At 44.9% G+C, this 18,908-nt stretch overlaps 1 protein-coding gene across 30 annotated transcripts in view; it reads right to left on the bottom strand.

Moving 5' to 3' along the window:
• Positions 1-18,908, bottom strand: part of BIN1 (bridging integrator 1) — a 95,835-nt gene that overhangs the window by 22,868 nt on the left and 54,059 nt on the right. For 10 of the 30 annotated variants that reach the window (XM_071746780.1, XM_071746777.1, XM_071746776.1 and 7 more), the window contains exons 6-12: positions 18,187-18,294; positions 16,956-17,048; positions 12,290-12,375; positions 10,468-10,543; positions 8,782-8,864; positions 5,594-5,644; positions 688-838 (exon numbers count right to left, since the gene is read on the bottom strand). In XM_071746780.1, coding sequence (XP_071602881.1) covers positions 688-838; positions 5,594-5,644; positions 8,782-8,864; positions 10,468-10,543; positions 12,290-12,375; positions 16,956-17,048; positions 18,187-18,294 — 648 coding nt within the window. The remainder of the gene's footprint in view (positions 1-687; positions 839-5,593; positions 5,645-8,781; positions 8,865-10,467; positions 10,544-12,289; positions 12,376-16,955; positions 17,049-18,186; positions 18,295-18,908) is intronic. The other 20 variants (XM_071746767.1, XM_071746765.1, XM_071746781.1 and 17 more) reach the window with 5 other exon arrangements.

Raw genomic sequence — 18,908 nt, forward strand, 5'->3', positions numbered from 1 at the left:
GGGAATTGGACATAAATGTTTGATTTTCCTTTAATTCCAAAGTAAAACATATCATATGATATGCTCAATAGCAGGAGCTGCATCTCCTATTTTAAACATGCCTCTGGGTATCTCTTGTGTAAGGTAAGGGTTAACAAAGGCCACATGGAAAATATCAGACTCCATATAACAGACCTCTTCCTAGTATCTTGATAGCATAAGAGCAGAATGCCTTTATTTTAACATAATGGTTTATCTTGGGATTAGCGTAAAATATTGTGCAGAGCAGAGATGTTCTCCTATCAACATTAGACCTTTTTTCTTTGAACCTTCCTTAGTTATGGAAGTTCTTGAAAAGAACCTGGGCCATTAAATCGTGCAGGTTAATTCAAATGTGAAGACCAATTTTCCTCGCCTAGCTACAACTCCATCCTTCCTGGATTGTCTTGGGCATCTTCCTGAAGAGCAAAATCTTGGCCTTCCTTCTACAGAGGCATTTAGAGACATCTTAGCTCTTGCCTATATGATACAGAGACGACCAGTGAGCAACTTGCATTCTCAGGAACCAGTAAAGGAGAACCATCATTATCATATTCTCTGTGATCAATAGATGGAAGAGGTCCAGAAAAGCAACTGATGGATGGCTTTGACTCACAGAACTTGTGCAGTCATACTGCAAAGACATGGTCAATGTCATGAGGACACTACCTGTGATGGTGACTTTGGGATGCTTGCCCCAGGTGCTTCCAAAGTAGATGGTTCCACCTCATGGTTGACAGTCTTGGCCTCAGGGCTGGTGATGGGTGATCCATCTGGTGGAGGCGAGGGGCTCTTATTTGCTTTCGCTGGGGTGCTGTCACTGAAGGATGTGGAGAGAGAAAGGGGGAGAGAGGGAAAGAGAGAGAAGTCTGAGCCAGACCTAGAAGGAGTTGTGTTAACCAGCATGTATCAGTGGCCTCCATTATCTCTTCAGCACTCAGACACACAATTGACATTTGAAGACCCCACAAGTGTCTGAGAAGCATCTTTGCTGATTCATTTGCAGTCTAACACTGCAGCAGCATTACTGTGCAGCAGGCTACTCTCTAAATTCCTACTGCATGGATATACTTTGCCCCAGATACAGAAAACAACAAAAAAAAAACAACCAGGCACCCTTAATTCTGCTAGATTCTAATGCAAGTACCTGATATTGAGTCATTATTTTTTAGTACTAGGGGAGCAGATGGGGGAAGGAGTTTTGTCCAACTCATGCAGTTCCAAAATCTACATATAAGAATTTTTCTGTGTGGTGGTGTAATGACACCTGCATGGGGTATGACTAATAGATTTACAACACAGGAAGTAAAGCTGTAATAGCAGAATATAATTTTCTGCTGTGTGGTATAAACTGGCTAAGCTGGAAGAAGGGCAAAGTAGCCAGAGGTTTCACAGATCATTCCACACAGAAAAAAAACACCAAAAAAAACAAGTGAGATTCTGCCTCCCAATGATTTCTCTACTATGGAAAGTTTCCCCGGGCTTATTTTCAACTATGAACTCCTTCTGCCTTTGCCTTTCCCTCCTTGGTCCTTATTCTAGGACTGTTTCTGACACACAGTCAAGAGAAATTCTTCAGGAAATTCAGATGCAAGGGGCATATGCCAGTGGCATTTGTTGGTTCTTAATCTATTGGACAGAGTTGGACAGATTTCTTACAGGAATGGCAAGAGGCACAAGCCTGTGCCTATGGGCATGCCCAAGTCTGTGCTTCAAAGTACAGAATCACGACAGATTTAGTAAAAAGTTGGTTACGAGAGGATTTCAACAGGGATAAAGGTAAAACTGTTATCCCAGCCTAAATCTCAGGAAGACCTGAATCATCTTCACTGAAATTCAGCTCCCAAAAAGCAGCCCATCAATTTATCTTGAGTCACACAGAAGCACAGACACGTGGTAGGGCATATTTTATCAGAAGTGGTTACAGTTTAGCAAAACTATACACAGCTGAAAACAGAATATTACAAAAGGGCTGTGCAACCTCACTAACAGAGTGATATTTGCCTCCACTTAAAAAGTTGCAGTTCTTGCAAAGCCTTGGGAGAAGGTTGAAAGGACTAAATCCTTTCTACTGTCTACAACTTGAGACAGTAAATCCTGGCATAGATCAATGCGGGCCTCATTCTGCAGGAACATCAATTATTTATTTCCTTGGTCTGTCCCAAGAGAGCCCAGAGCTTCAGACACGTACAACCACTTGTCATTGGCCAACATGCACGATGGCCTCATTCCTCAACACTCACAAGTAGAGTGACAGCAAGAGGAGGAAGGGACAGCAAGGCATTTCAATGAACCTCCTCTTCCAAGCAAGCATCTTTTCCCTGCTCAGCATTCCAGCTTTCAAGCTCCCCATCCCATCCCCTCTGCATTCAATTTTGCCCTCACCCATTGACCCACCTTTCTCTCCATATCCACACCCCACACACACATTTCCCCACAAAGCACTTGTTCTCAGGTCTGCATGCAGGTCAGATGTTTCTGATGACATTGATGCCAGCAGCACATCAACACAATGCAACAAACCCAACGGTGTTCTCTGCCAGCAGCTCTCAACCAGGGGCACACACACCAAGGGAAAAAGGGGGAAAGGAATGAGAAAAAGGGAAGAGAAAGGCTTAAGGAACATGTATGCAAGTCCCTGTGGCTCTTCAGTTTGCCTGTATACGTCTACAGTGTCCTTCCTCAGAGGTAACCAGGAATCACTTCACTACAGTGGGTTGTGTGAAGGATTCTGAAAAAAATGACAAGGTTATGCTTCAGATTAAAAGCAGTAATGGTTGGATGGTGAAGGTAAGGAAGTCCTGCTGTAAATGGGAGTCATCAAGGAATAGCAGGAAATGACAGAAAGCATCCTCCGATGCTAGAAGTGGAGGAAAAAAAATGTGTTGCCTTCCCTCGAGTTGAAAACCCTTTGGAGAAGATGGGGCACATGCAGTGATCTGCAGCAAGACTGCCAGACTCCTCCTGTACCCAGACTGCACTGGGAATATTGTGTGTCTGATAGCTACTGGCTATCGGCTGGCCTGGTAGGCTTTTCCTTCTAGGGACCTGAAAAGGCCATTCTTTCCAGGGACAAGAAGTTCAGGCTTATTTTCCAAAGGCCATGGAACAGCTTTTGAGTGCCCTACTCCTAGTTCCTGGCAGGGACTTATTTTGGAGATATGCTGGTAAAAGGCTCCCCCACATAAGAGGCAGCGCAGCTTCTTCCCCTCATGCTACAAGGGCTGAGAGGGCCCCGCACTAAAGCCTTCATTAAGTCACTACTATTTACAGCTTGTTTGATGCATTGGCTGATCCTCCCAGGAAAATGCCAGTGCTAATTTTGTCTGAGCCTTTTCCAGCCCCCTGAGCAGCACCTTCATTCCTGCACTTGTTTTGCACGCGTTTTAGCAAGTGCAACCAGTGTCAAAGCAAGCTTGTCACCAGGATCCTCTGTCCTTCACAGGTCCCCAGGGAGCACACGCTGCCCACACAGAACAAAGTTCTGTCTCCAAACTGTCTATCTGCTCCAGGAAACACAGAGGAGGAAAAGCAAGAGTGTGGGGACTGTCCTCGCTGACCAAATGTGAGTATGGCAGTAAAAGTCAACACAACAAGGTCATTGCTCTCCCTTTTTCCTTCCCATGAGCAACTGGGAAGTGATGCAAAATCCAGGAATATATCAGGCAGGGAAGGAAAAGGGGTGTCAACTTTCTTCTGCAAATACAGAGCTGGGAACAGGGTCTAATGCAGTTACTGCCAAAATTCTGCAGCCTCTTTTAATGCTGGTGAGCTCCCAGACACCTCAGTGGGGCTGCCTCATCTGTTCTGGAAGCAGAGTGACATCTGCAGATGGGGTTTCCATGTGCTTGTTACAATCTCACCTTAGAGAACGAAACTTAACTTACAAATATATGGTAAAAACAGACCAGTTGCCTCCTGCCAAGTTCTCAAGTAAAAAAAGAAAAAAAAAAAAAAAAAAAAAAGAAAAGGAAAAAGAAAAAGGTTGGTATCTAAGCTAAGGTTTAGAGAAGGTCATTTAGTCAAAAGCAATTTATTTTTTAGCACCAAAGCAGGCTGGAGAATTATCTTTAAAAAGAAGGGGGGGAAAAAAGAAAAAGGAGGGAAAAACACCTACATACCCAAACATACAGTGACACAAATTTACATTCTTGCTGCAGATCAAAGAGTTAACAAGTTCCACACCTTCCTTCCCTGCACCAGGGGTTGCACATTTCTCTGTGACCCCAGCAGCTGCTCTGACAACAGAAACCCCAAGCATAGCCCATGTCAGACACCTTACCTGCTGGCAGGATGTTTTGGCTAGAGCTCATCAAGCTCAGGTCTACTAGCTCTCCCTCTGCTGTAGCATCCATCTGTTCTCAGGGACTGGACCTCCTGCCTGGTGCAGGTACAACACTGGCCCAACCAAGGAACAGAGAGATATCCAGAGAAGTGCACCTGTGAATCCTCCTTTTCCTACAGTAGAAAGCCTCAAAACAGTAACAACACAAAACATTCCTTCCCTACTTTTAATCTGAGGATACAAAATCAAGATCCACCCAACAACTTCCTTGTGAAATTACTATTCCCCACCCTCCAATCTCCTGTTCTACAAAAGTTGCATAGCAGAGACAAACAGAAGGTTTGTGTGACTTGCCCTAACCAGTGGGAAGACAGGATCAGAAAAGCAAGGATCCAGATCCACCAGCACTCATTTTTATTGCCGGAAGGACAGCATCTTGCTTGAGAATTTATTCTGATTTGGTTTTTCCTTCCTATAAGGACCCAATGGAGGGAGCACCAACACAGAGGTTAAGAAAAACAAAAAGTAGAGGAAATTTCCATGCCATTCTGCAGCACTTTGCCCCAGGTCATGCTCTTGACAGAGTCCTTGGCCTGGGCTATGGTAACTCCAGACATTGTAGCAATCCATGTTATCCCATGCCATCACTGACTTGAAAGGCAAGATGCTGGCATTACTTTTTATACAAGACAACAGGCTTCCTTTTCCTTCATCCCTGCACAAAATTATAAATGGAAGGACCGAGATAGTGAGGATGCTCAAGAACAGAGTAAGTAAAGCTGGAAGTGTCCTTCTCCCATCTCATCATCCTACCAACTGCAACAGGTAGAGAGGACAGGACTTCTGAGTGTGAAGGACCTGCCTTTTGGTCCTCCCTGGCCAGGGAAGGGAATGAGAATGCAGCATTTCAGGCCTGTTCAAAAAGGCAAGCCCTACTGGGTAAAACTAGAAGTTGTTAATCACCAAAATTGCCCTATTTTCCACAGAAAACCCAGCACCATGCTTTTAGTCACACAAAACCAAATTAACAGACAATGCCTGAGCTTTCACGCTGCCTTCTTACATTGGAAAAGAAGCAAGGATTCAAACCAGGCACACAAGCAGTTAATGGGATTACCCAGACACACAAAGATCTCAGCAGGACCCAACAGGCCATGAACACACGGTATCATGCAAAGGACCCCTCTCCCATCACCGAGTTAACACGTGCCAGGCTGTTATGAGTCCAGCAACAGCCTCTCCAGTTTTAGGAACTAAATCAAACACGTATCGAAATGCTGCTCTCCGTACCGGTACCTGCTCATCTTTTTCCTCAGCCTGGCGAACAGTTTAGTTTTCTTTCTGTTGAGGATGGCACAGTCAAACCAGGGAGGAAAAGTTAAGCTTCCAAGCACCCGTTCACTTGGTGCCAAAAAGCTCACTGTAATCAAGATGACAAGATCTCCTCTCTCTCTCTCTCTCACACACACACACACACACACACATATAGAAACAGGTACACACTTCCCTTGGTTCCTAGAAAGCTATGGCTTGGTTTGGAGAGGGCTTTTTGTGTCTACCAAAGATTTACAACTATGTAAGCAAACAAGTGTTTTCCCTGCTCTTTTGAATATGGGGCTAGAGTGCACATGGAAAATAAGAAAAAGGAACAAGTATACACCAGCAGATAACTGTAAATGTCCATTTCTCACAGTTAATCACAGCTCCTTACTCTTACCTGCAAATATTGGTACACAAGAAACAAGCTCTCCACTCTCCTTTCCTTATCAAATCAGTGCTCAGTCTTACACATGGAACCTAATCAGCAGCTCACCTGCTGTATCTTTTCCCACTTTATCCAATTGCACTAGCATAATGCTATGGATCTCCTAGGTGTTCTACACATCTGAGCCATGACTGTTCAAACTCTTTGAGAAACACATCCCAGACACATCCAAGGTTTCCAGAAATCTATCAGCTGCACTGTGCTACTGTGCCAGCATCAGATTCATCAGCCTCAGTAATATTTCTGCAGAGCCTCACATGAATGCCATAATGATGTGCACGGGTAATTGCCTCTCTTCTCACACCTCCTCATTCATTTCCTGCCATTGTATCCCTCTCCAATCCCCTTCCCAGTAGAGGAGGGCTAGGGAAGCATCTGCTCCTGCTGCAGGCCATGACAAGCAATCAGATCAGTGAGGGCTATTTCCTCCCGTACACTCTCACTCCAGCCCTGGGCCATGATGAGAGACCAGATGTGCAGGGGAGACACAAGTGCCTCACAGCATTTCCTGCTCACTACAAAACATATTTACTACTCTGGCAAACCTTTGATACATCCTCCTACAACACCCTGCTCCACTGCACTCAGGAGGAACAGAGTCGTTCTGGGGCAGGTCTGGCAACTCAGCTGAGATGCATAGAGTAAGTGATGAAGCAGCAGCACCCATATTGCTGCCAGCACGGGAACCTCCCAGTGTGTGGTCATTTTCAGTTTTTAGGGCCATGTGGTCTTGTAGCCAGCCAAAGAGCACACAGCTGCAGCTGAGACACCCATTACTGCCCCAGTTGAAGCTAGCAAAAATAATGAGGACAGACAATTTATCATTTGGAAGCTCTTTCAGGCCAGATACTTCATGCCACAACAACAAACTTATCTGGACCAGGCTGTCACTACAATCTGCAGTCACTTCCTTGAGGAAGAAAGAAAAGAGAAGGAAGGAGCTAGACAGTGCAATGGCTATAGCCTTCATCTGTCCTGGTACCCCTTCTAAGGACTCTGAAGGGTGCTTCAATCAGAGACAATATAGCATACATCAGCAAGAGGATGGGCATCTCAGCCTCCTCACTGGGCTTCAGTCTTAGAATCATAGAACAGAATCATAGAACCATTCAAGTTAAAAAAAATCTCTTAGATCATCAAGTGCAACCATCAACTCAATACCATCATGCTAATTGAGCCATGTCCTGAAGTGCCATGTCAACATGTTTTTTTTAGTGCCTTCAGGGATGGTGACTCCACCACTTCCCTGGGCAGCCTGCTGCAGTGCTTGACCACTCTTTCAGTAAATAAATTGTTCCTAATACCTAATCTAAACTTCTCCTGGCACAACTTGAGGCCATATCCTCTTGTCCTATGGAGCTCGTTACTTGGATGAAGAGACAAACATCCACCTGACTACAACCTCCTTTCAGGTAGTTGTAAAGACTGAGTTGTAAAAACTCCTCCCTCTTCAGATTAAACAGTCCCAGTTCCCTCAACCACTCCTCATAAGATTTGTGCTCTAGTCTTGTTGGGTTGCTATGATTAACAGACATTGCATGCTAATATGAGAGGAAGAGATCATTTTCAAAGGAAGAATTCCCACAAGTATCTTGAAAATTTGTTTTTAGCAACCCAAAATTCAGGGCCCAAATTCAACTCAAATGTCCTCTTTCTTTAGAGCTAGTGAGCACCACAAATATCACTGGAACAAGACACAGAAGTTGCCTGTACACAACTGCAACAGGAGGTTAAACTGGGAGGAGAGACAAGGGAGCAGAGAGGTCTCAACAGCTGATCTGGCCCTTCGAATCAACGCGTTCAGAGCGCAGCTTGCCCTGACTTCACGCTGACTTCACCTCCTCCCTCAGTCAATACACCAATTGAGGACTTTGGGCTGTGCTCCTGCTCACGCAGCACGTGGGATTAGCAGCAGCTGGAAGCCAGAGCCCAACACTGTTTCATCACTCACACGTTTGGATGGGAGCCAGACAGCCTCATCCAAAGCCTGACCTCTCCCTCCCCTCTCAGTGGTAGAGAATGTGCAGACTTGCATTTAACCATAAGGAATGGACTCAGCTGAGGGAAAAAACCCAAGGGCCTGGAGGACACACTTCCTGCACACACGCAGGTTGGAAGTGCTCTGAGGCCAGAAGACCTCACCTTAGTAAGGCTACAGCCACTTCTGCAACACACAAAATGGAAATAAATATACCTCGGGAGGCTAGACCAAGGGGCACAAGGCTTTGGTAAATAAGTGGTTACAAGTCTGGAGAACCAAATAGGAGTCTGGGAAAACAAATGGGCTCTTGACCCTCAAGTTCACAAGCTGCAGGTAGATGGTGGAAACTTGTGAGAGGAAGAGTAGGGCTGGTGCTGGGCAGCTGTACCTAGAAGGAAGGGCAGCTCAGTACTATCAGTGCATGGGATTCAGCTTCATAAAAGCAGAACTGAGAGACAGTTGCCTACACATCAGCACCTAGTGAAAGTTTAGGCCTCCAGATGCTATTCTATAAAAGTAAGAGGGTATCATGTTGTGCTACTCAGCCCCAGGTGCAATCTGTACATGCTCTAGGAAGTCTCAGGAGGGCACTGGCTGGCAATATGCAGGTAGTCAAATCACTCCCCAGCTGACAACATGGAGATTTCAATACCCCTGGGCAGAGACATCCCTATCCCTCCTCCCCTGCCCTGCTGAAGGGAAAAACACTGTTCCCCTCCCACAGTTACTGACCTGGGCTGTGCTTTAACAGGGAAGGCATTGCCTGAGTACTGCTTGTCTAGACCCAGCAGGACATCATGGAGGTTTTGGTTCAACTGCAAAATACAAACACAAAAGAAAAAGAATGAGAATAGAGTCTGGGCTGGTCTGCACAGGCTGACCAAACATAGGCAGCTGGAATTCCAGTCAACAAGAAGCCTTGACCTCACAAGCTGCCATATAGGTTTGGGCAGCACTTGGAGATCTTTGCAGAAATGCAGTATTGAGGGTTTAACTCTCCCTGCTACCAAAAGCTGCAGTATTCACTCCAGACACTCCTATTCTGAAACAGCCAATACACAAACAAGATGAGATGCCAGATTTATCACTGGTAGGAGGAGGGATCCAATGCAATCAATGTTGGAGGTATCGTGCAGGCAACACCAGCAGTTAATTGAATGCTATAGCAGTAATAAGAAACAGATGGTTCTCATGGAACAAAGCAAAATCCCTGCTCTCATACAAAACTCCTCAGGAAAGAAAAACTCAAGAATGATACAGGAAGAGAATTCCTGTCTAACAAGCAACTTTCCCATGTTTTGCTCAATGTAAGTTAACAGCATTAAACTGATAATTATAACCATCCTCCCTATTCTTAACAGTTAGTTCATCCCTCAGTGGAGAAGAGCAGGCTATTAACTGGAAAGGTCCCCATGAAATGTCAGCAGGGCCCAAAATTGATGCATTACACCAAGGCAGAGGGCCCCTGACTGCTGGGAATTGAAGGAGTATAATGTTGCCTGTTGCTTAGCGGCTGTCTTGTTTTGTCAGGATGACGTTTGGGAGGGGAGGGAATGCAACAGAGGGCGTGCAACTCTTAGGAACAGGGCATAGACCTAAGGAATTCAAGACTTCTCTAGCTTGTACGGGGAAGAACAAGAGCATATTTGTAAATGAAAGTGGCAATGGGGGGGGTTTCCCACACTGTTTCTGAGGTTTCTGATGGGTTAGGATCCAGCCTGCCACCATCAGGATACAGCAATGCTTGCTCCTGTGATTCCCAATTTGTAGCCAACTGGTAGTCCACACAAGGGCCATGCTAAGCACTCATTTACATGCCTTCTTTATATGCACAGTGCAGAAAAGAAGCCAAAGCAGAAAGGTATTACTGGGAAGTGCCTTCTTGAAGGACTGGAGTGAGGTGTATCTCAGCTTTGAGCCAACCTGCATGCTGGCAGACTCCCTGCTGCTTTTATCCCCACTGCTGGAGAGATGAGGGTTGCCAGGCAGCAAATCAGGTGGCAAATGCATACCAGGCTGAGAGGCCCCAAGTAATAGGTTACAGATCCATAATGTAGATTAACTCAAAAAGGCAGCAAAAGATTGGTTTGAAAGTGGCTTATCTTATCTCTGTGGATGTCCAAACAAGTCTGGCCAACTGACACAAATTCCCCACTGTTACATAGCCTTGTGGTCTCTTCCCTGTGCTCTGTTTCTTTACATTACTATCTCAGACTGTCTTTCTCCCAAGTGGCTCAGAAAAAAACCTAAGGCTTAACACTTTCCTGTGATATAGGGCAAACACTCTGTTTTTTCCAGCATTTTTTCCTGTTTTGGTTGGGGTTTGTTTTTGTTTTTTTTTGTCTCATGTTTGTGAGGGTTTTTTTAGTAACAGTGAGGAGACTATGTATAAGTAGGATAAGCTGCTGGTTGCCTTACCTTGCTCATTTCTTTATGGAAGTTCTCCTCTAGGCCTGCTATACTCTGGAATGTGTTGACATAGAAACCAACACGACTGCCAAATGAAAAATAAGAAAGACCTTCTTAATGGACACAATGCTCTCCCAAAACCTTCAAATTCTTTCCCTTCTACTACCTCCCACCCACCAATCCCATTCAAACACAACTTTGGTTGAGTTGGTTTGGTTGTCAGACCTCACACATGCTGGAGAGAAGGATGGCAGAGAAGTGTGAAGGGAGTATTGGAGAAAAAGCCAGGTGTGGGGCAAACATGTCCAAGGTGAGGAGGAGGCCAGGTAGGATACAATCTGAACATGTGCTGGCTAAATGGAAAGGGAGGTAGAGGGCAGGGAAGGAAAAAAGAAAAGGAAAGAGAGGAAAAAGAAAAGAGAGACAGTGGTAAGGTGATGGAAAGGAAAAGGACAGAAGCAGATGGAGTGTAGAAAGAAATGGAAAATTGGCAGGAGGGCGGATATTAATTCATTCTGAGATCCCTCAGCACAGAAGCAAAAAAGCATGAACTGTTTGCTTCAGGGGCAGAAAAAAGAAAAAAAAAAAAAAAAAGCACAGGACAGACACAGAGAGCAACAAGAAAGCAAAGAATCAGCTAGATAGCAAGAGACTGTGAACAACCTGTGGCACCTTAAAACCCCAGCAGCTGCCAACAGGGAATGCTGTACCAGCACCCAGCTGAGGAGCAACATCAGGAGGGAGATGTTCCCTAAGGCCAGTGGCACAATGTTTCTGCACATGCAATCACCCAGATGTTGGTATCCCTTCCAGCTCCTTCCTAAGCCAGGCCTGCACTCTGCTTTGAGCAGACTCTTGACCCAGGCTGGGAGTAAAGGGGACTGAAAGCAGGCATCAGCACTTTGCTTTCTTGCCCTGCTGCTGCCCACCCTCTCCATCCCTACACACCAGCACTGCCAACACAGATGTGATCACTGCATTTAAAAATAAGAAACTGGGACACTCCTAGCAAGATTTTGCCTGCTTTTCACTGTCATCTCCCCATACATCAGCTGCTGCCCTCCAGTTCATCTTCCAAGCTAAATGCTGACCCTGGTTTCTTTCTTCTCCCTTTTCATTACCATAATCACTGGTTATGGCAAATCCATGGTCTCTCAAGTCTTCCTACTCATCCCATTTTCCTCTGGCGGCATTTGTTAAACAGAGCACAAGAGGACAGCTGTAATCACAAGTTATTCACTGGGTCCTGTGCCCCATAGCCAGGAGCACATTTAGCGGCAAAATCAGGCAGCCACACCAGGATCCTTCCTTAGTCTTTGTTCCCTCAACAGCCCAAACCTGAAAGCGGGACCCAAAGCCAAGCAACCTGTCCTCTCATGCTTCTCTTAACCTGCTGCTTCAGCAGGTATCATAAGCCTGCATGGCAAGACACAGTGATCAAGGCATCACTTCTTGACTCTCTCCAACCCCGGTGACTGCACGCACCCCTCTGACATCTCATCTTCCCTTAACCAATCAGCTGAATACCCACTTGTTCTTTCCATCCATCCAGCTCCACACCCACAATCCCAATGACTTTCTGCTCTGTCCCCTGCTCACAGCAGAACCTGGGCCACTGTCCAGGAAAGTTGGGCAGAGTTGGTGGGGCAAACATTAATCTGATAGCACAGAAACAGTTTCTCTTTGTAGTAAAATTGTTTCTCACAAGGATGATGAAGCAAAGCACAGAAAGCCTGAGATGGGAAACAGCTCTGAGGTGATCTAGAAAACAAAAGCAGACACCCAGCCCAAGCTACAGAGAACTGTTATACAAGAGCCTTTTAGAACTCACCTATTCCATAGTGAAGGCAACTCCTCCTGCAAATCAACGTTCATCTCTTCAAACACCTTCTGAGCCTTTACCAATTCTTCTTCAGCCTTAATAACAGAGAAGGAATATTGTCAGCTTCAGCACAGACAAGTACCCTGCAGGCCGGGACAACTGTGCTGCTCCTTGGCAGACCAGGCAAAATTCTGGCATAGGGTAAGCTCCATCCCAAATGAGTCTCCCAGGGACCAGGGTTGCATCACAAGTGACCTGATGCCCTTTCAGCTTGCAGTATTTCTCTCAGGTTTTCCCTCAATGGATTTCCCTGTTTGGATACTCAGAAAATAATTCAAACATTTACTTACATGTTTTAAGTTCTTTAAGTTTCCCTGACTTCAAAAACTGAATTGAGCTGGTCAGGCAGTTCAGCCTCCAGCTTGGATACAGGTGAATATAACAGTGGCCACCCCCACTCCTTGCCAGGTCTCTGAAGAAGTTTAAATGCAACCCAAATGGTGTTGAAGAAGAGATTCTCCCCCATCTGTGGAGTCTCTTTGCTCAGGTAAGGTCACACCAAAGCCCCATCTCTTCTGAGGAGTGGAAGAGGTCTGCACCCTTGGCTGACACAGCTCCCTCACAAAGCTGACTGGAGAAGCAAGGAAGGCAAAGCATGATGTGACAGCAGGAAGCCAAGCTGGAGTCCCTGAGCAGCAGGGCTTGGGTTCAACACTCACAAACTCTCATTGATGAGGATCAAGAGCAATCCCTGGCTGGTTGCTGGCCAACACCACACGAAATACGTCTTGTAGAGGACCTCATTCTCTAAGTTGAGAGTTTAAATTTCATCTATTCATTTGACCTAGACTCTGACAGACCCCAACACTGACACATGATTTCTGTTGGGTTTCAGCGACACAAAGGATGACCCTGGTTTCTGCTGCTGATAGCAGACACCAGCAACAAGCACTTCCCCTTTCCCCTATTGGTCCTAAGTGACTTCTTCCTCTTTTCAGTGCCCTCACTTAAAACTCAAAGCTTGCTAACTAATGTGTTTCTATTCTGTAATTTGCAACAGCACAGCATTCCCCCATACCCCTGTGCTATGGCAGACAGGATGACAAATCCCTGTAAGAGCAACTTGAAGACACATCTTAACAGGCAGGTCAGCAGGAATGCCTACTAATGTGTGTGACAACAGCAGGAATGCCACAACTCCTCAGGGCTCTGTAAAGACACCACAGGCCACTGGGGAAGTAGATCTTTCTATAAGCCTGCAGTAAGATTTTTACCCCTTGTACGCATTGAGGTTTTATCTTCTTTGTGCCAACTAAATTAAAGATATCCAGATAACTGCTCCATAGTGACAGATATATGCAACAGAAGCTCCTACTTTCCAGCTAGCTCCACATTTCAGGAGGTCACCCATTACAGCCAAAAGCTAAGACTTTGTACTCAACCAGAAGAGAAAGTCTCACCCAAAAAAATCCACAACGGGAGGTATTCAGAAGCTAAGCAGAGTTGATGAGGAACGGGCAGGGGAAGAAGGGGCCATGATGCTTCCACCCAGAAACCCCTGTATTTCACTGCTACACTCACTAACAAACATGTTTTGAGAGTTTGCACAAAACAAAAAAAGAGGTAAGTGGGAGATGGAGGCACTAATGAATGCTGTTAGTTTTTCAGATACAGTGAATAACATTCTTTCTCTCTCATTTACCTGTTCAGAAGGTCAAAGAACCTAGAAAGCAATGTGTGAATAATGTGACATCCTGAGGCAAAGGCAGAATCAGTAACAGGCAACATTCACTCTAGAGCAGCTGTAGGAATCAGGAGTCCATCTACTGCCTGTGGCTCAGCTAGTGCTCTCAGTCCGAGATAGAGCATTGATCTGATTCTTCACTTCCTTGTCAGCCCAGGGATCTTCTCACCAGTGGGACTAATTTTGCTTGGAAGCAGAGGTCCTGATACTTGGAAAGCCCTGACTGCTTCCAGCCAAAGACAGACATTAGCTTGGTCATGAGCTCCACTAGAAGAGTAGCCAGCTCATTCAATACAGGGGGGAAAGGAGGAAAGAAAGACAGAGGTTTCAGGAACAGGGCCCACTGCTACCATATCTGTGCACTATTTCAGCTGTTATCTTTGCCAGCCTGATGGAGAACTAAAGCAAAAGGACATAATTCCCAAGTCCATGACATTGTGATCTCAGAAAATTCTTCCTTTCGTCTCCCTGCCCGAAAGGGAGTTTTGAGCAGGAGCTGGATAACACATAGGCTTCTCTGACCTTCCCTCTAGTCAAGGCACAGAGGCCCAAGCACAACCAGTTTGGTGGTTGCAGAGAGGCTGTTATTGCCCAGTATAATTCCTACCATCATGCATCCCACCACCCACAGGTGTCGGGCAATATCCAGCCTGGTGCCTTCAGGCAATGTGGTGACCATTTCACTTCAAACACAATGCTGTGAACTGTGGAAATTTTACACTTCTCAGCAAATAGTTTGCACACCCATGTGGCAGGGGGGAAGAGGAGAGCTGAGTACCCCACCCCAGGCAGACCTGCATCTCAGAAGAGGACCTGGGTCCAGGACTCAACTTGCAGGCTTTGTCCTACAGCATAAATATCATTCTGTTGTCACCACAGGATCACGTTGTTCTTAATTCTGTCCTCATCATTTCAGGGGATCTTGGCAAGAATTTGCTGTTCTATGCCATTTTTCCTTTTGTTTCAAAAAGCAGAGTAACCAAAATTTGTAACTGAGAGCTTGCAACAGCAATCCTCCTGGGAGACTTCACAGAAAACTCCCACTGTGTTGTTTTTGTTAATATCTGCTAAAGGCCAGGAGTTTGCATACTGAAGGAAGGAGTTTGGTTTTACAGTAGAAATAATAGGTCTTGCTGACCCCATTTTTGCTTGGAGGTTGTAAAATTATTAAGGAAGAAGAGACAGTAGCAAAGCTGCTGTTTTTACATTTCACAAAAATGTAAAAACTGAAGCCTATTTTTCCCTGCCTGCTTATGTTAGTGAAGAAAATCTGCAAAACCAGCAGGTTCAGAATACAAACTCATATTTTTTATTTAAATCTTTCTTGTTACTTCCCAATCAAAATAAAAACATATATAAAAAAAAAAGAACCTAAAGACTCATCCAAGTAGAAACAAAAACTTAAGGTTGTTAATTGTATTGTTTAGTTCAATAATGAAAGAGGAAAAACTTTAAGGAGGACTTGCTTTGAAAATATCTCTATTCATAATATATGATTATTTTCATAACATATTATAACATATTATGAAAATAATCATAACTTCGTTTGAAAAGTCCCAGTCTCCCCAGACAGTCTAAGAGCAAAAATGCCTCAGGAGCTCACTCAGTTTTGTGTGGCTTGAGATAATTTCATATCTGCTTTCTAGTCCTCCAGCAATATCACCAGCCAAACAGACCAGTCAAGAACCACAACTTCTGAGGCATGGGAAAAGCCCCCGGCAGCTTGCCAAATGTCCCTCTCCCTTCAGTCAAGAATGAGTACATATTTCCTCCTTTGCTATACATCTTATGCTAACAGCTGCTCTTTCCCCAGGCTTTATTGGTGTGGTAATACAGTATTTTCCCTGATCTGCAGTCAGACACTGACTGTGAAAAAGCCAGGTGCTTCACCAAGGTGTGAGGGATTTAGCACTTCTAAACTGCAATTAATTCACTGACAAGGAATGTGACAACCTAGAGGCATTTGAATGAGAACAAATGAGCTCACCAGGAACTCCTGAGCAGGTAACTGGCCCTCTCCCAGTCTACATAAATTTACTATCCCTTGCCTACTGATAGCATTTTCTCCTCACTGACTGTCCTCTGCCAGCTCCCTCCTAATCCTTAAGGAGTTCCAAGGCAAATACCAAGAGAGATTTCATCAGGATGCTACAGTTCTCTCATGCAAGCAGGACTGAAATTCTTAGTTCCTGCAATTTCTCTGAACTGTTCTCATGTCCCTCAAGATGCTATAATGAAAATGTTTGGCCAAATTCTGCCATGTGACACAACCACAACCTCATCCCTGGAGCTGCTGGAATTCATTACACGAGGTGCAAATTCCTGCTCTGGGCCCACTTCTTCTCTGCAGTCAGAACCTCGGCACCCTGAAAACAGCTAATCTAGACCACAAGAGGCAGGACAGTGCCCACTTTGGAAACTTGGATTTTACCACTGGACAATGTTGCAACATAACAGCCTTAGAAATTGCTTTGGAAGTGATGTGGGGGTTTTTTATGGCTTTACTCAATAGCAGAAACACAGAAACCAATTATTTTCCTCTTTTTTTTTTTTTTTTTTTTTTTTTTTTAATAGCAAGAATAAGAATTTACTGCTTCTCTTAGATGAAAGAGAAAGAAACTACATTACAACATAATGCCCTCCTGCCCTGGCATTATCCTGGCATTATTCCATACCCTTTCTTCATCCTCATTTCATTTTAGGGGAAGAAAACACTAGTCCAGTATTAACACACATGATTAGAAATCAATTGGGCAGGTAGAGCTCAAATGATTGGTCAGCAACTTCTACATGTCCACTGTAGCTTAGGAATATCAAGGACACACTTAACAGAAGGGACTAGAGTGAATGTTGCCAAGGATTAGTTGCATGGTACAATCTAGAGCCCAAAATAGCACATGCAGGGTTAGAGGCAGGTAGATCAGCAGTCACCTGATTTCGGAGCAGATTAGTTTGTGCAACGAGGTGAGCTTGGAGCTTCCCTTGACACCACTGGGGCGCGGCTTTCTCAAGCAGCGAAACAGGCTGGGGGATGGGAGCATGTTTGAGTGAAAACAGAAAAAAAAAAATAAACAGAGAACAAGAGAGACACAAACATACATCTTTTAGAATAAAAAAATTAGAGTCACAACAGAGAGTGTATTTAAAGGCCGGGCCAAACCAGTATCACCAAGGCGAGAAAAAACAAACATCCCGGGACCAATCAGTTATGAATCCTTTGAAGCATGCCAAGTTTAGCAGAAATTAATGCTCCATTGTGGGCTGGGATACTGCAGACCAGCCAGGCAGCTGCAAAGAGCAACAGATATAGTTGTTAGTGACCTAGCACACAGACAACCCTACTCCAAGTCATGGCTGTGAAGTAAGAGCTCCTTAAAGAAAGGTCAGGATTAATTAATGACCATAATTATTTCCATGCAACAGCTGAAAGTCCACAGTGTTTTATTTTAATGGTGGGTTGTGAGTTTAGCAGTAAGTGGCAGGAGTCCTGAGGGGGAAAAGAATATCCATATACTGGACCCAAAAACATTTGAGTTGCAGTGTATGCTACCATACCATGAAACATCAATCAAGTCAGTTCCTTTTCACATGCTGTGTCATAAACAAAATTCCTCTTTTTGATCCAGTGCACGTTGTCACTAATGCAAAGAGCCTGACCAAGTGCTGAGAGACACTTTGGCAGGCTGAACCAGAAACAGAGCACCAACCCCTAAATCTCAGCATTTCACTCTCCAAACTGCACTGTTCTTCATACTTTAACAAAAGAGCAACAAACAACCCCTTGTTAATAATGTCGTACATGAGGAGCATTTGGGGCAGCATGAACGAGTGCAGCAGTAACAAAGGTGGGCAGCCTCTTTGGTGCAGGTTCCCAGGTACCAACCTGAGTAGATGAATTTCTACAATAAACGCTTTCACTACAGCAAAGATCCCACAGGCACACACCAATAAGGCTACCATGCCCTAGGGACAGGCTGCTCTTCACCCCCAAACACAGTGCAGAACTGCTCTGAACAGAAGGCACCACCAGCTTGGCCTCACCCCTTACATACAAAACCAGGACTTGCTTTGACACACATATGATGCAATGACACCTGAGCCAAAAACTGCTGAGTAGCCTCATGAAATAAAGGATGGCTGCATTAACTTCTGCTTGCTTTACCTTTGCAATTTTGGTTTCATCCTTCTTCTTTGCAGTTTGCAGGGCTTCAAAATGGTGTCTGGCACTGTCGTAATCCACAAGCTTCCTTCCCCGCTTTGCTATACGAGACTAAGAAAAATGAGAAAAGAGTTGAAACCCCAAGGCCCCTTCAAGGAAAAAAAAAAAAACTTCCTCTTCACCCAACTTCCTGAGCACCCCATGCTCTGCCCACACACAGACACTCACTGAATACTCCAAACAGGTTGCCCAGCCAAAGAAACCAAAGGGATCCAACCAACAACAGGCTCCATTTCTGGATGAAATTAATGTTTTCAGAACTGTAGCTCCAGAGCTTCCTAAGCCTCCCCATGTGTCTGCATCTTACCAGCACCTGCTTCATCATTTTCAGGGCCTCCTAAGGACTGAAACCAGACTCTAATTAACCAGCTCACAATCTTAGTTTGTATGGAAACTCAAGAGATTAAGTTCAACAAAAGAAGACATTTATGTTGCCAGTACAGCAAAAACATTCATCCATGTACTCAGGGTACACTTAGAACAGTATTTTGGACCCTGCAACAGGAGGTCCAGACAGCAGTGATTAGAGCCACAGGCAGTGGTCCATTGTACCTAGTTCATTAAGCAACAGAAGTGTGAAGGAAAACGTGTAGCACTGTGGCACTAATAGGCAAGACATTCTGAAGCCATAATAAACCTGAGCAAGGGGCCAACTATGTACCAGA

Source organism: Heliangelus exortis, chromosome 6 (assembly GCF_036169615.1).
Source record: "Heliangelus exortis chromosome 6, bHelExo1.hap1, whole genome shotgun sequence".
NCBI lineage: Eukaryota > Metazoa > Chordata > Aves > Apodiformes > Trochilidae > Heliangelus > Heliangelus exortis.